Below are 15,835 nucleotides of genomic sequence, written 5' to 3' on the forward strand. Positions count from 1 at the left end.
TTTAAGTTGTTTGTGTCAGTCCAGCCCCTTGCATTTCGCCACTGAGGGAGCTTTCACTAACCAGTGACAGGTTGGCGGCCGTTTTTTTTTCCCCACCCTGGAGAGTGTTCGCGCCCCCCACTTTGAGAACCACTGCATTAGAGGTACTGTATTTCACCTGTAATGACCAGGAAGCATTTGCTCACAGGCATAATTTAACACACTTGCTTTCAACACTGACAGCTGTGTTAAAAGTAAAGGAATTCAGTGTGCGTGTACTATCCAAGCAACACCGTTTAGCTGACTCAGAATGCACACACACACTAAACTATGTGACACACACACTAGGTAACAAAAATGCGAACCCCCTAGGGGGATCCAGGAACATGAGCTGTTGATCAGCTTCACAGGGTATTAAACTTGAAGCTTCAACATTCTCAAACTGAGTGAGGGAAGTCCGTCACACGGGTGGGGTGGAATGTGCTGTTATCACTTTGCATCATATCGTAGTTTGTTAAGAGGAGGGGCAATGCATACTTATATGTAGGTATATAAGGGACAGAACAGGCAGATCGAGGATAGAAACTTCAGAGTTTCTGACATTCAATAGCTTTTTGCATCTCCAGCTAGTTTCATTTATGCCTGCAAAATATTTCTCAGAGGTAGGCCACTTTGTTTCTTGAACCTATGTTTTGTGTGTCTGTTGTTGCTGAAGGACATCAGTGCACATCAAATGTTGCTATTTACAAGGAGTTGGCATATTTCATTCTTTGTATTTAAAGAAATATAAATATGAATTATTTAATATGTTACAGGGTATTCCAGAGAATATCATACATTTCTTCAGTATCTCCTCAAGTGAATTTTCCTCACCAGCCTTCGATTCAAAGGTAAGAGCATCTTTAATTCAGTAAGAATAGGAAGTACTAAGTACTAAGAACTGCAAGCTTTGTGGCAGGATGACTTGGATTTAAATGGTTGAAAGAGCTTTGTGTTTGTGTTTGTGTTTGTGTTTGTGTGTGAAAAAGCAAGAGAGCGAACACACTATAAATCAAGTTAAAAATACCCACACAAATATTTCACATGTATTTGGGCACCTGGCACCTCCGATCAAGTGTACTATTCTTGGTGCATCTAAAGTAGTGTGTTGATCGTATTCTTTTTTGACCGATGTGACAGCTTGGCACAAGAAGTCACAACTTGTCTCTGTCAACTCACCACAGGAGCTCGATCCACTCATGGCAAACCCTCTCCCTGCAACAATAACAGACCCAAAGAAGCAGCAGCCCTCTGAGAAGAATGAACAACGCCCAACGGAGGGCTCAGTGCCTCTGCAGAGCATCAAGTCAAAGATCTTCAAAGGGGTGTCTTACGTCTCTGGAGACATGAGGGTCTTTGGAGAATGGATGAAAGGTAAGGTCATTGGTACTAACTGACTGAGTCCTACTAGAGTTCTAGTAGTGGACTAAAATCATGTTTAACTCAGGCATTAACCATGCACTCAGGCTTTCTGGAATTTAGGTTAAGCCCATAACACCAACCAATTCCCCACCCACCCAACTGAACAAAGCGCTGCTCACTGAAACCGGATAAGCTCTGATTGCGATGTCCTGACTTTAATTCAGCTGTTCTTACATTGATTCCTGCCCTTTCCTTCTCCCCTTACATTTCTTTCCCATGGGAGTCAATGTTACAGGAAGGTTAATGTGTGTTAAATAATGTAAAAAAACAAAACGTTAGAAAACAATGCAAACAATTGATAGTAATTTTTATACCATACATTTGTTGGAGACTCACTCTGAGATATGATCAGTCCAGGAAACAGGTTTAATCTTGTACAATGGTGCGCACCAAGGGAGAGAGAGACAGAGGGTTCACAGCTTTTCATAAATCTCTTCTGTCAGCCATTGTAATGTTGCACGGTGTATCGATATTAGAAAGGTACCACGGTACCCTCACGTTAATAACGATATGATTTTGCATATTTTTAGTATCGATACTTCATTAAAATAGCGCGCAATCAGAGCGCACTCACTGTTCCGCTCCCTGTCAGGCTGCCTGCACGCATTGACTGCGTGGGCAGGGCTTCCAGCTCTCACACACACAGACAGCGAGTGATCTCAGGGGAGACATGGCCCCAAGGTCTTGTTGATAAAAAAGATGCCAGAAGTGAAATCTGGAATTATTTTGGATACATCGCAGATAGTCAAGGAAAGCCCACCGACACACACAGACCCGTCTGCAAAAAAAAATGGGAGGCAACATGTCTAATATGGCAAAGCACCTCTCAGACAGACACCCCGAACTTTTCAAAGAGTTCAAAGAACGACAGGTTAGCAAATGTGATTGCAAACATGAACACCCCCAAGCTCACCCATATACAGCCTAACACGAGTAGCCTTAGCCTAGTTTAGCGGCAATCGATTTTCCCCATCACAGAATTTTGATGATGCGTAAGACAATTATTGTATCAAAGTCTTAATTTTGGTATCGTGACAACACTAAGCCATTGTAACATTACAGGTTTTTATCCTTTCCTAGAACAAGGGTGTCGTCACATAGCTCCATTCCTTTATAATTATGTATCAAATTATGAACTAAGTATGTTTACATAACTATGTCTTTCCTCTTCCTGCCATTGTTCCATAACAATGACCTCTATCAATCATTGTGAAGTCAAGTGTAATGAGGTGAATCTTCTTCTGCTTCAGGGGAAAGGAATTAATCAGTTAGACTACACATAAAATGATTTTATTTCTACATTTACATAGGTCACAACATATTTTAACAAGAGAACAAGAGAACTAAAATGAATTGCAAACTAATCTAGAAAATTAACAGAAAAGAATGAAAGTAAGAATGACAAAAGCAAAAAGAGATGTTTAGTATATGAAATGTGTTTTTAGGACATCAGGTCATACTCTGTCTTGTTTATCTCATCACAGTTAGTAACAGGATAGGACAGTCCGAGACTGGTCATGTTTTGAATGGATTTGAAACTAGTCCTAGTAGATGTGCGGTAGTTAACCATTCAAAATAGTGTTCTAATTGAAAAATATCTAAGGGTATTGAATCACCTCTCTGTTATTTGAATTGATGGTGAGGAAACAGCAGAATAAAGGTTGTATTAAAACAACACAAATCAATTGTCGTAAAATAGAAAATATAATTTAGCAGCAGTCACTTGTTGTCAAACTGGCCTACAACAATTAAAATAATGGGATTGGTAACATCATTGGTTAAGAAAACTTCAGATTAGGGCTGGGTGGTATATTAACATTTTATATAATGAGATATAGGATGAGATAATACTGTTTATATCAACGTAGTTTGATGTTGAGTTACATAACCAGTTTCTTCAATAGTATTCAGGACTTATGTCTATACACTGTTGTGGAGAACTTATTCGAGATTTCGCAATCAGAAGACGAGAGGCCAAACCTGCGCGTATCTGCGGATTCTTTATTGAAAGGCTCTAAGCTTTCAACAGAAGATGCTCTATGTATTATCTCACTGTACAAATGGCACGTTCATCTTTTAAAAAGTAATTCGGTCACTCCCTCTCTTTTGTTTGGTGGACCCACACGGCCAATTAGACCGAACCCCACTACCTGACATTCACTCAATCAGAGCGTGTTACCTTTTTGGCACCACGCCCATTTTTGGTCCACACCAGATTGAAAACTGAATTGAGTATTGAATTGAAGTGAGCTGTAGTTGTCTTTTCCATGTCATTTCCAGGACAGTTCATCCTGTTGCAGATCCTTGACTGGGTGCTTCGGGGTGCCGCCCAGGTGATGTTTGTCAATAACCCCCTGAGCGGCCTAATCATTTTCGCCGGACTGATTCTTCAGAACAGGTGGTGGGCACTCAACGGCTTTGTGGGCACCCTGTTCGCCACCATCTCTGCCCTCATTCTTCAACAAAACAGGTACTGTCCCAGCATCTTACCCACTGCCACTTCACAGTCCAGTAAATGTGGATCCCATGATTTCCTGTGATCCTCACGAATGCTGCTGTTTTTGTAGGGGAGCCATCGCAGCTGGTCTGTATGGATACAATGGAATCCTGGTGGGACTTCTTATGGCGGTGTTCTCTAACGCGGGAGACTGGTACTGGTGGCTGCTGCTTCCAAACATCTTCCTGTCAATGGCATGGTGTGTGTTTCTTTTCATTAAGTTGTGGCTATGAAACAGAGTATGGATGCTTCTGGGTTTTTCTGAAGCCTATGAATGATTCTGAATGAATGACTAATGCTAGAATTTGTGAGGGAATATGGTTGCAAACATATGTAGATTTATTTTTTATCTTCAGTTACTGTACTGTACTCTAGTTTAACTGTGTATGTGTCATTATACAGACAGCAGTGTTAAGTAAAGCTAGAATCTGTGCCTTGAAATTGAAATTCTGCAGGGCCCTTTATGGAATGTGTTGTCTTGCTATTAGCCGTGACGCATCTCCTCTTTCATTTAAAGTTCACCTCTCTATAAAGAGTCGGTCGTGCGATACAACTGATGATTATCAAAGCAGCGTCACAAAGGCAGTAAGTGGAATGGAAAGATGAAGGCTCCATTTAGGGTCCATGCTCACCTGAGATCTTTCATTTCAAAGTGAAACACACTGAAAAGCCAATCTTGTAAATCTTTTTTTATTTTTGCCTTATGCCTTAAACAGCCCCATCGTGTCAAGTGCCCTGGCCTCAATCAACAGCCGCTGGGATCTGCCCGTCTTCACCTTGCCGTTCAACATTCTTGTATGCTTGCATATGGTGGCCACCGGTCACTACAACCACCACTTCCCTCAAGTGCTCATCCAGCCCAGGTCCTCCCTCCCCAACATCACCTGGTCTGAGGTGGACGTGGCAAAGGTGAGTCATAGAGAAACAGCTGCAGTGCGTGGGGTCGGTCGCTTGTCTGTCTTGAAACTTCATTCTGTTGAGTCATGCCCTTTAAGTGCAGAGCGTGCAGTGTGAAAGGGTAGATGAGATGCTGGTAGTTTCATGCAGGATGGAATTTGATCCAGCTGGAAAAGCCACATTTGTGGAATTATTGGCTGGGGGGGGAGGGGGTGTGTCATCAGTAAAATAAAGTTTTTTTTGTATTTTGTATGGCTTTTTGGATTATACTCACTGATAATAGTGATCATAACCAGGGAAGTGCTTGGTCATTAGAGATTAGAGCATGTCATCCATACAGATTCTTAAAAGGGGTACATATAAAAAGCAAATGTTTGCTTTTGGGCTTGGGAAAATATACGTCCAACGATGCATGAAGTGACAGCAGTTACATAATGTCACCTCAACCGTAGGTATTGTGCACTGTGCAACTAAACCACGTGTGTTCTGTTATGGGGTGTGAAACTTTTTACTGTTTGCCCTTTAGTTAACTCAGCACATGACACTTTCTAACACCCATAGTTTCTATTCTAAGTATGGAGGTTGCAATTTGCAGAAAGCATATCTGCTCATCTCTGTGACTCTTCAGTTGTAGCTCTTCTTGTTCCATGACACAGCTGAGTAATGGCGTGAGGGTTTATGTAACCCTAGTGTTTTTGTCCTGTAGGTGTGATTAAAATCAGCTATAACAGGACAAACATGATGTCCAAAGATAAACTCATGAACACAGTGCTTGTCACCTGTCACCTTTATTCATTTCATTTGTATATCTGCCTCTAGTTATGTCTCCTGTTGTGATTTGTATCTCTCTTCATGTCATTTTGGGTGCAGCTCTTCCAATCTATCCCTGTGGGAATAGGACAGGTGTATGGATGTGACAACCCTTGGACTGGAGGGATTTTCATAATTTCCTTGTTTATTTCCTCTCCCATCACTTGTGCACATGCAATCATTGGTTCAACTGTTGGCATGTTGTCAGGTAAGGCCTAATGCCCATTATTGACTTGGCTTTTCATATTGAGAAATGTTTTTGAATGTGAAAGAACCATTCTCTTTTCACTGGACTCCATAGTTCCTCCTCTGTAGTATACAAACTCTTCCATACATTGTCATCCGTTTAGAACCATTTTTAACATAGATACCATTGGGTCTGTCATTATTGTTCCTTAATATTTGCTCTGCCATTTAGGCCTGGCTCTTGCGGCACCCTTCGAGAGCATTTACTTTGGACTGTGGGGCTACAACTGTGTGTTGGCCTGCATTGCCATTGGTGGAATGTTTTACGCCCTCACCTGGCAGGTCCATCTGCTGGCCATCACCTGTGGTACGTCCTGTTCCATCTCCCCATCAGTCTGCATAAAACAGCATAACATCCCACAGCAGTTTGTGGGATTCATCCTATCTGATAGAGACTAATAACTTTAATTACTGTACAATCCACTGTCCTCACTCTTCCTATTCTCATTTCCTCAGCATTTTTCTGTGCATATCTGGGCTCTGCCACCGCAAATCTCATGTCTAATGTGAGTGAACTGCTCGACACACATGCATAATACAACTTCTGAGTTTGCCATGGAGTTGAAAGTACTCACTGAACAGAATCTACCAAGACCTACAATAACATCTGTGCAAAATACATTTGGCAAAATTATATTACTATACAGTATATTTGCAGTGTAATGTATACTGCAATGTCACTAAAACGTTTCTGTGCATCTCTGCAGTTTGGGCTTCCTGCCTGCACATGGCCCTTCTGCCTGTCCGCTCTGACCTTCCTGCTGATGACCACGGAGACGAACACCATCTATAAGCTTCCACTAGCCAAGGTGACATACCCTGAAAAGAATCTGCATTACTTCTGGAAAATGAAAAAGGCGGAGAAAGCCGAGAAGCTGAAGAAGGAGCTAGAGGAGATGCAGAGGGTGAAAAGAGAAGAGGGGGAGAAATCGGAGAAAGAGGAAGGGTTCAAGCTCGACATGCTGAACACTGAGAAGGGCAGGTCTGACGCATGTATGGTGACGGTGGAGGGGGTGGAAGATGTGCCAACAGATAACTCAATGGGCGTGACTGATAACAAAGCAGATACTGAAGATATGTTTTAGTCAGTTATTTAAATCTGAAGGCTGCACCAAGACCTAATTTTCTTCATGAGCGTGAGCAGCGTAAGCAGACTTTTCCTTGACATTTATCATTTGTTGACTCTCAACTGAAAAATACATGTTCAAGACGAGGCTTTGTTCTGGGGAATAATGTCCTTGAAGTGTTTTCTCTGAGTAATATTCATGTAACTTCGACTCACATATACATATGAAGCCAGTACATTATTTCCTGATTTAACCGCCATTACAGGCACCTGGTTTAACGTAATCAAAAAACTTTGTTTCTTGAATGAAGTAAGGGGGGATTCGTATATATCCAGCCATTCACACAGCCCCAAGATTAACAGGGTTTCTTGCCTTAGGGTTAAGGTCAGGCTGTCACGGTGCTGCAGGTCCCCTTGTGACCATGACATACCTAGATTGCATGCACTACATACTGGTTCATTTCAAGATGGAATGGGTTGATAGAAGCCAGTTTCGCGATTAGGTTATAATGGGAACAGAAAAACTCTTCCTTCTGTGAGATGCTTGTCTATCTCAGACATTTGAATCAGTTATTGCGATAACGCTAAAAAGAGCAGACTGAACCTCAAAGAGGAACAATCTGTGTTGTGTTATAGTGACACATGTGTTCATCATTGGTTAGTGTGGCTTTGATAAAACACAGAATTTCCAGAGGCACACTGATTTAACTACCGTAGTCAGGCTATGAGTATAAAAACAATATTCTAATTTGGTTGCAAAAGCGCTTGTTTTAACACCTGTTACATGATGCGCATAGAATGGGTCCATGTAATTTGGTTATACTTGTCTGATGGAAATTTGAGAACATATGTCTTTATATGTATAAAATTTACATTTCGTTTTTTATATGCAATTTACACCTTGTACTCAGTTACCTGTCATATTTGAACTATTAAAAATTATATTTTTATACCATACATGCAGTCTCTTTCAGTTGAAGTATTTGGATTGCTGACACAAAACACAAACCCTTTCCAAGCCCACCTTCTCAAACGCTCAAAGCCAATTTGTCTGAAAAGTTCTCAAAGTCAAATGATCAAGTGCACAAACACTGAAATACTTCAGTGAAACAAACTCAAAGTAAGTAGATGTTTAAAAGCCCAATCAAGTTCACCTTGATTTATTATGGAAATTCAGACGATAAACTGCATCGACGAAAACGGAGGAAGTGGCTTACTAGAGATTATGGTTAAAGTATTTCATTAAAGGAAAGCTGATTTCTCGTCCTTAAATAAATTAAAGTATATTCCCTTTGGTAATTGATATTGTTTATAAGATTAATGACATCAATTCAAGTTTTAGCCTTCAGTTTACCCAAACTTATGAGATCCTCACTGTGTTAATAGGAAGTGGTTGTGTTTCATAATAATTAAGTGACTCACAAAGGGGCCTGAGTAACATTAATGTAACACATATATACCTTTTTGTCAGTCCTTTTTATGCTTAACCTATTACTATTTTGTCTGTGTTTTGTCTGGTCCTAAAATACAATACCTGAAACACAGACAAAATACTTAAAATTAACAAAAGAGCTATCGACACATTTCCTGTGCCTTGGATCTTCAGAATAGGATTGCCACTGCAAACCAGTAGGACCCTCTTTTCTTTTATGACACAACGTCCGGGCCGGAGTTCGGAACCGAACACAGGCCGTGGGTTTCTGGTCCAGTGAGGTACTCACTGAGCAAAGTAGTAGGACCCAAGTGCAGGATGTGCCAAAAAACATTTTTTTCTTTCAATCCAAAAACACAGAAATGGTTCAAACGCTCCGAAGATTCAAAAACGGGGGAAAAACGTGGCAGGCAAAAAGACAAAACTAAACAACAGGAGACTAAGAAATTCACAGAAGACTTACAAAAACACACGAGGACTGTGGCAGGAGACTAGGCGGCTGGAGACAAGGAAACTGGGACTTGTAAACTTGACTTGGGAACTTGAGAACAGAAAACTAAAAACCAGAATACAGAACACCAGAAAACAAAACGGCAAAGACACAGCAAAGAACAGGACAAAAGACCAGGAATAAATGATCTAGGTCATGTGACCAATCAACTAGCAGGTGACACAGAAAATGGTGGGAAAACAGACAGGAGGTAAACAGAGGCACATGGTCACACACAACAGGCATAAAGTATTTTAGTTGGCGGGCTCTAGAGGCCAGAAGGTCCCAAATCATGACACACACAAATTCTGCACTCGGTCACACTTTATTTGGATAGGCCCCTATAGATTATCTACAGATGCTCAGATTACCTGCTCCACTCATCCATTCCAGATACGGCTATCGAGCTAGCAGGACGCACAGCTCATCGCCAGGACAGGAACAGTAACTCCGGTAAGAGCAGAGGAGGGGGACTATGCATTTATGTCAACAACAGCTAGTGTACCAACGCCACAACCATCGATAGCCACTGCTCTCCAGACCTTGAGTATTTAACTGTTAAATGCAGACCCACGTATCTCCCACGGGAGTTTACTGTTGTCATGGTGACTGCTGTGTATATACCACCGGATGCTAATGCCAACTCAGCCCTTAGTCATTTGTACAATGCCAGCCTTAAACAAAACACCTATCCAGAGGCAGTACACGTGATAGCAGGCGACTTCAACCATGCTGATTTGAAGGTAGTGCTCCCTAAGTTCTACCAACACATAAAATGTGCTACCAGGGGAGAAAATACTCTGGATAAAGCCTACTCAAATATCAAGCATGGTTACAGGGCTACACAGCTACCCCACCTTGGCTTGTCTGATCACATGTCCCTACTACTCTTACCGGCTACATCAAACACTGTGTCGACACTGTCACAGTGGACAGGCGCATCCGGGTGTATCCTAACCAGAAGCCATGGATGACAAAAGAAGTCAAAGTGCTGTTGAAGGAGAGGGGCGGCGCCTTCAGGTCTGGGGATGAGGCACAGTACAGGACTGCCAGAGCCAACCTGAGGAGGGGCATCAGGGAGGCCAAGACAGCATACAAGAGGAGGATTAAAGACCACTTCAGCAACAACAACATACGGCAGGTGTGGCAAGGGGTCCAACACATCACCAACTACAGGTCCAGCAACCTAACTGCAGCCGACGGTGATGACTCACTGGCTGAGGGGCTAAACTGCTTCTTCACACGCTTTGAGGTTGATACACCGGATGTGACCACACCACTTCCACTAGACCCCTGTAGCCACACCCTCACAGTGCAGGCACAGGAGGTAAGGCGTGTTCTGCGGGCAGTGAACCCAAGAAAAGCTGCTGGACCAGACGGTGTGACTGGGAGGGTGCTGAGGGACTGTGCAGACCAACTGGCTGGTGTGTTCACCAACATATTCAATCAGTCCCTATCCCAGTGCTTGATTCCACCCTGCCTGAAGTCCTCCACAGTCATTCCTCTACCAAAAAAGACCACTGCCAGCACCCCTAACGACTACCGACCAGTGGCACTGACACCTATCATCATGAAGTGTTTTGAGAAACTGGTCCGGAGTCACATCACAACAAGCCTGCCACCCACTTTTGACTCCCACCAGTTTGCATACAGAGCAAACAGGGCTACAGAAGATGCTATTGCCACGGCTCTCCACACCACACTTACACACGTGGAACAGAGAGGGAATTACGCCAGGCTGCTCTTCATAGACTTCAGCTCTGCTTTCAACACGATCATACCAAGCAGACCGGTCACCAAACTGATGGACTTAGGGCTCTCACAGCAAATCTGCTACTGGATTAGAAATTTCCTGACAGACCGCTCCCAGAGGGTTAGAGTAGGATCCCATCTCTCCTCAGCTCTCAGCATCAGCATCGGCTCCCCACAGGGCTGCGTGTTGAGCCCCCTACTCTACACCATCTATACCCATGACTGCACCCCCACCCACCCGAGCAATGCCATTATTAAGTTCGCAGATTATACAACCGTGGTGGGGCTCATCTCAGGAGGAGGAGACTGCATACAGGGAGGAGGTGCAAAGGCTGTCGACATGGTGCACCTTGAACAATCTTGTCCTCAACACCTCAAAGACAAAAGAGCTGATAGTCGACTATAGGAGGAAAAAATCGGACATGCAGCCTATTGCCATCAATGGGGAGAGAGTGGAGAGGGTATCAGACTTCAGCTTCCTGGGCACTCACATCGAGGAGGACCTTTCCTGGACCAGAAACACCACTGCACTGCTGAAAAAGCAGTGGTTACTCAGGAAAAACAAATTAAAAAAGAAACTGTTAAGTGTCCTTTTACCGCTGCTCTGTGGAGTCAGTGTTAAGCTATGGCATCTCGCTGTGGTTTGCCAGCTGCACGGCAGCAGAAAGAAAGGTACTCCGGAGGGTCATTAACACAGCGCAAAAAGTAATTGGCTGCTCTTCCACCTCTTGAGGACATTTATAAAACACGCTGCCTCAGAAAAGCCCACAGCATCCTCAGAGACTCAAAACACCCTGGTTACCACCTATTTGAACTGTTGCCCTCAGGGAGACGCTTTAGGACCATCATAGCAAAAACAGACAGGCTAAGAAACAGCTTCTATCCCAGAGCCATCATAGCACTTAACAATGCACAAAACTGACCTGTATTTGTCTCTCTGTTGTGTTATATGTCTTGTGTTTTTATAGTGTAAATATGTATATATACAGTATATATATGTTCAATCTATATTTTTTATTGTTTTTGTGTCTGAGAGCTGCTACCTTAATTTCGTTGTACTTGTGCAATGACAAATAAATATATTGTATTGTATTGTATTATAAACAAACTATCTGTTGACTCTCATCTCTGTTAATTTATAGTTGAGATAATTTATAGTTAAGGTTAGGGTTAGGGGTTGGGTTTGGTTAGGGTGGTATTCAGTGAACGTTGAGAAAGACTGAACCTGAATTTCAACAAACCATCTGTAAAGTTTCTATAGGTGGACTATCCAAATAAAAGGGTTACCCTGCACTATACATCTTGACTAATGAGAGGAACCAAGACGGATGCACAAGGTTTGGATAAATCTGCTGATTTATGGAGGATAGACTCCTTCGTGTTCCTTTCTCTGCCTTTCAAGAACAATAATTGTTGCATAAGCAGACGCTGTCCGATGTATGAACTCTCAGCTTGCAAATCAGGAGTTGTATTAGTTACTGACTAAGGGCCTGAGGGCAGTAGTTCTTACGTGTGTGTTTTTGCAATCAGATTCTTCTGACAGGTATAACCACATGCTATTCTCTACAGGGAGAGCTGATGTCTATGTTGCTGGGGCACATGAACACTGCGTTCTCCCATATGTACCAGCTCTAACAAACCTGACAGAACTTTTTAATGCCACTCTAGTTCATCTATACAATGATCAAGGGCATTAGGACAATTTAATGTTACTGTTCAAGATGAAAAACATACAGTGCCGGTATCTATAGGGGTTAGACAGGGGAGCCCCGATTGTGAAAGTGGATTTGTGTTCAAGTACTATGTTATTAACATTGATACATTTACTTTTGCAATTGCTGGACAAGGTGTGTCAAGATGTACTTCGGAAATGTTTTGGGTCAGGGTTAATGCCTTTTAACAACAAATACTTACCCACTGAACTAAAATAAATGTATTCCTCAGTAGAAAACTATTGACTTTCCTATGGACATTTAATCTACAACCCCAAATCAGAAAAAGTTGGGATGGTATGTTAAATTAAAACGGGAAACAATGATTTGTAAATTCTCTTTGATCTGTATTACATTGAAAACAATACATCAGCACATTATTTGATGTTTTACCTTATTGTTTTTTCAAAATAAGAATTCGATTCTTGCAACATATTTAAAGTTGGGACAGTAAAGCATTTACCACTTTGTAATGTTGCCATTCCTTTTCACAACACTGAAAATGTTTAGGGACTGAAGACACCAAGTGATGAAGCGTTTCAGATGTAACTTTGTCCCATTCTTCCTGCAAAAAAGTATGAATGTGTGCAACGGTACGGGGTCTTCGTTGTCGTATTTTGTGTTTCAAAATGTGCCACATGTTCTCTATTAGGGACAAGTCAGGACTGCAAGCAGGCCAGCCCAGCACCAGCACACTCCTCTTCCTCAGCCATGCCTTTGAAATGTGTGCAGAATTTGGTTTTGCATTGTATTGTTGAAATATGCATGGGCGTCCCTGGAAAGGATGTCGTCTTGAAGGCAGCATATGTTGCTCTAAAATCTCTATGCACTTTTCGGCATTAATGGTGCCATCACAGAAATGTAAGTTACCTTTGCCAAGGGCACCGACACAACCCCATACCATGACAGACCCTGGCTTTTGGACTTGTTGCTGGTAACAGTCTGGATGGTCCTTTTCTTCTTTGGTCCGGAGCACACGGCGTCCATTTCTTCCAAAAAAGACCTGAAATACTGATTCGCCTGACCACAATACACGTTTGCTCTGTGTGATGGTCTAGCCCAGTTGCCTCCAAGCCCAGAGAAGTCGACGGCGCTTCTGGACACGGTAAACATAAGGCTTCCTTTTGACACAGTAAAGTTTTAACTGGCATTTGTGGATGTAACTACGAATTGTAGTGCTTTACAAAGGTTTGCCAAAGTAATCCTGTGCCCATCTTTGCTCCTTAAGCAGTGATTAAAATGACCTGTCGACATCACTAGTTTCAAATCACATCATTATTTCATTATTCTATTTCATTACTACCTCTAAATTTCCCCCGTCCCAACTCTTTTTGGAATGTGTTGCAGGCCAGAATGGCAGGAATGGATGTATATTTACAAATCAAATAAAGTTGACCAGACAAATCATGAAATATCTTGTCTGCAATGAAATACAAGTCAAGGTAAATTTATAAATCATTGCTTTTTTTTTGTGCATTTTCCATACCGTCCCAACTTTTTCTGATTTGGGGTTGTAAACTTGAACCAAGATTAGAAAGTACAAAATGTTTTCTGTCCACAGACTTTCCTCTGCAAACTGCATTAGCCTATTCTGGCACAAATTCTCTACATTCCATAACCACATCTAGATCTTATCAACAATTTCCTAGAAAGTCATGTTCAGTATGATGTTTAAAAAAAGGTTAATGATGAATAATGAATTCAGATTCCCCTCCAAAAAAGAAGGGACCGGGGGGCACGGTGGCGCAAGCCGATAAGTCCCCCCATTTACGGGCTTCAGTCATGTAAGAGGAGCAAACACTTCTTGCATTAGGCTGAGGGTCAGGATGCGTCACGATGCTACAGGTCACACAGCCCCGAGGTTAACAGGGTTTCTGTGTTACAGAAACAGGAAAGTTAATATGCTCTACCTGTCAGCAGAGACAAAAGGACATGCAATCCTTAACATTAAGTGCTGTTGTCAAAGCAAGTAATTTAAGACAAATTAGGCATGAACTTACTGAGGCAAGAACCTCTTGCCTTAGTGTGAAGGTCACGATGCTGCAGGTCTCCTTGTGACCATGACATACCTAGATTGCATGCACTTCATACTGGCTAATTTCAAGATGTAATGGGTTGATAGAAGCCAGTTTTGCGGTTAGGTTATAATGGGAACAAAAACATTCTTCCTTCTGTGAGATGCTTGTCTATCTCAGACATTTTAATCAGTCGCCGCGATAACGCTAAAAAGAACCTCAAAGAGGAACAATCTGTGTTGTGTTATAGTGACACGTGTGTTCATCATTGGTCATCATTGGTCATTGGCTTTGCTAAAAACGGAGGTTATGAGTATGAAAACAATAATCTAATCAACCTGACACTTTATGATTACACCTGATGTTAATATCTTAAATGTTTAAGTAGACATGCCGACACTTGCTGCGGTGCAACTTGAGGGGAGACAGTGGTACAGTAGGTAGAGAAGTCGTCTAGTAATCAGAAGGTTGCTAGTTCGATTCCCTGTCGAAGCGTCCTTGAGCAAGACACTGAACCCCTAATTGCTCCTGATGTGCAGTGTGCCATCAGTGTAAATGTGTATACATTGTAGGTCGCTTTGGATAAAAGCGTCTGCCAAATGACTAAATGTAAATGAGCAGAAGAGGTCAGCTCTCTTTTCAATGGACACAAAGGTCAGCTCAGAGCTCAACAAACTGTGGTGTTATTTAGTGCAGTTGATGCATCCAGCAGAACCGAACAGGTGAAAGCCTGTTTAGCTGACCACTGGATCAACGGGAGAGGGACGTAAAGGTAGGCCATTTATTTAGGTTGAACACGAGGCTACTGGTGACTGTATGTGTAGATATAACATATCTCACACATAAATGGGGAATGCATTGTGAAGAAACAACCTACGTGGTGCGATCAAAACGGTCTGGGACTGGGCCTTTAAAAACCAAAAGTCACCTTGTGCAGTGATACCCCGCTCCCAGTGCTCCTGCCACTCTTGGGACACTCCCTGGAAGTCCCGTTCTTTAAGCGTTTCCAGCACCATCTGCGATGCGCTTTGGATCTCCTCTACAGTGTCAAAACGGCGACCCCTTCAGCTTGACCTTTATATTGGGGACGAGGAAGTCACAATGAGTCAAATCTGACGAGTAGGGGAGGTGGGGGGCAACACTCATGACATTTTCATGCACACTATCATACTACTCACCACTATGCGGTAAGTCTAATATTTAATTTGTGTTGTCATGTTGCCTTTATTAGTTGTGCCATGGTTTTCTGTGTATTTAGCCTTGAGTTCATGGTGGTTGCAAGTTGGTACATTTCCTAGATGATCTGAAAATGTTGATTATAATTTTGAGGGCACCCTTTGATTAGGTGTAGCACCAGGGCTCTTGATGTTCTTAATCCGGCCCTGGCAGAAGGCAAAGGGTTCCATACGGCTCCATCCTGTGGTAGTGATGGGTTTGGGGTTGGGGCAGAGGCTGACAAATTCACAAAATACACTGAG

General features: G+C 42.4%; 1 protein-coding gene across 2 annotated transcripts; it reads left to right on the forward strand.

Annotated features, from left to right (window-relative positions):
- The first annotated feature begins 606 nt into the window (after positions 1-606).
- On the forward strand, positions 607-7,846 carry slc14a2 (solute carrier family 14 member 2). Of its 2 annotated transcripts, XM_031569966.1 has the most exons (10): positions 607-641; positions 795-869; positions 1,203-1,392; positions 3,721-3,910; positions 4,008-4,136; positions 4,654-4,846; positions 5,705-5,852; positions 6,063-6,197; positions 6,347-6,396; positions 6,598-7,846. In XM_031569966.1, exons 1-10 carry the CDS (start codon positions 618-620, stop codon positions 6,973-6,975), a joined length of 1,512 nt encoding a protein of 503 aa, XP_031425826.1. In that variant the 5' UTR covers positions 607-617; the 3' UTR covers positions 6,976-7,846. The 2 variants fall into 2 exon arrangements, with proteins under 2 accessions (XP_031425826.1, XP_012684003.2); XM_012828549.2 differs by lacking the exon at positions 607-641 and having other exon boundaries at positions 813-869; positions 1,159-1,392.
- Positions 7,847-15,835: the final 7,989 nt, after the last annotated feature.

This window comes from Clupea harengus, chromosome 7 (assembly GCF_900700415.2).
Source record: "Clupea harengus chromosome 7, Ch_v2.0.2, whole genome shotgun sequence".
Taxonomy (NCBI): Eukaryota; Metazoa; Chordata; class Actinopteri; order Clupeiformes; family Clupeidae; genus Clupea; species Clupea harengus.

Excerpts from the sequence above, each read along its gene's own strand:
- slc14a2 (XM_031569966.1), top strand. The coding sequence starts at position 618 with ATGCCTGCAAAATATTTCTCAGAG. Across the intron at positions 5,853-6,062 it reads AACTGTTGGCATGTTGTCAG|GCCTGGCTCTTGCGGCACCC; the intron begins GTAAGGCCTAAT and ends TCTGCCATTTAG. Across the intron at positions 6,198-6,346 it reads TCTGCTGGCCATCACCTGTG|CATTTTTCTGTGCATATCTG; the intron begins GTACGTCCTGTT and ends TCATTTCCTCAG.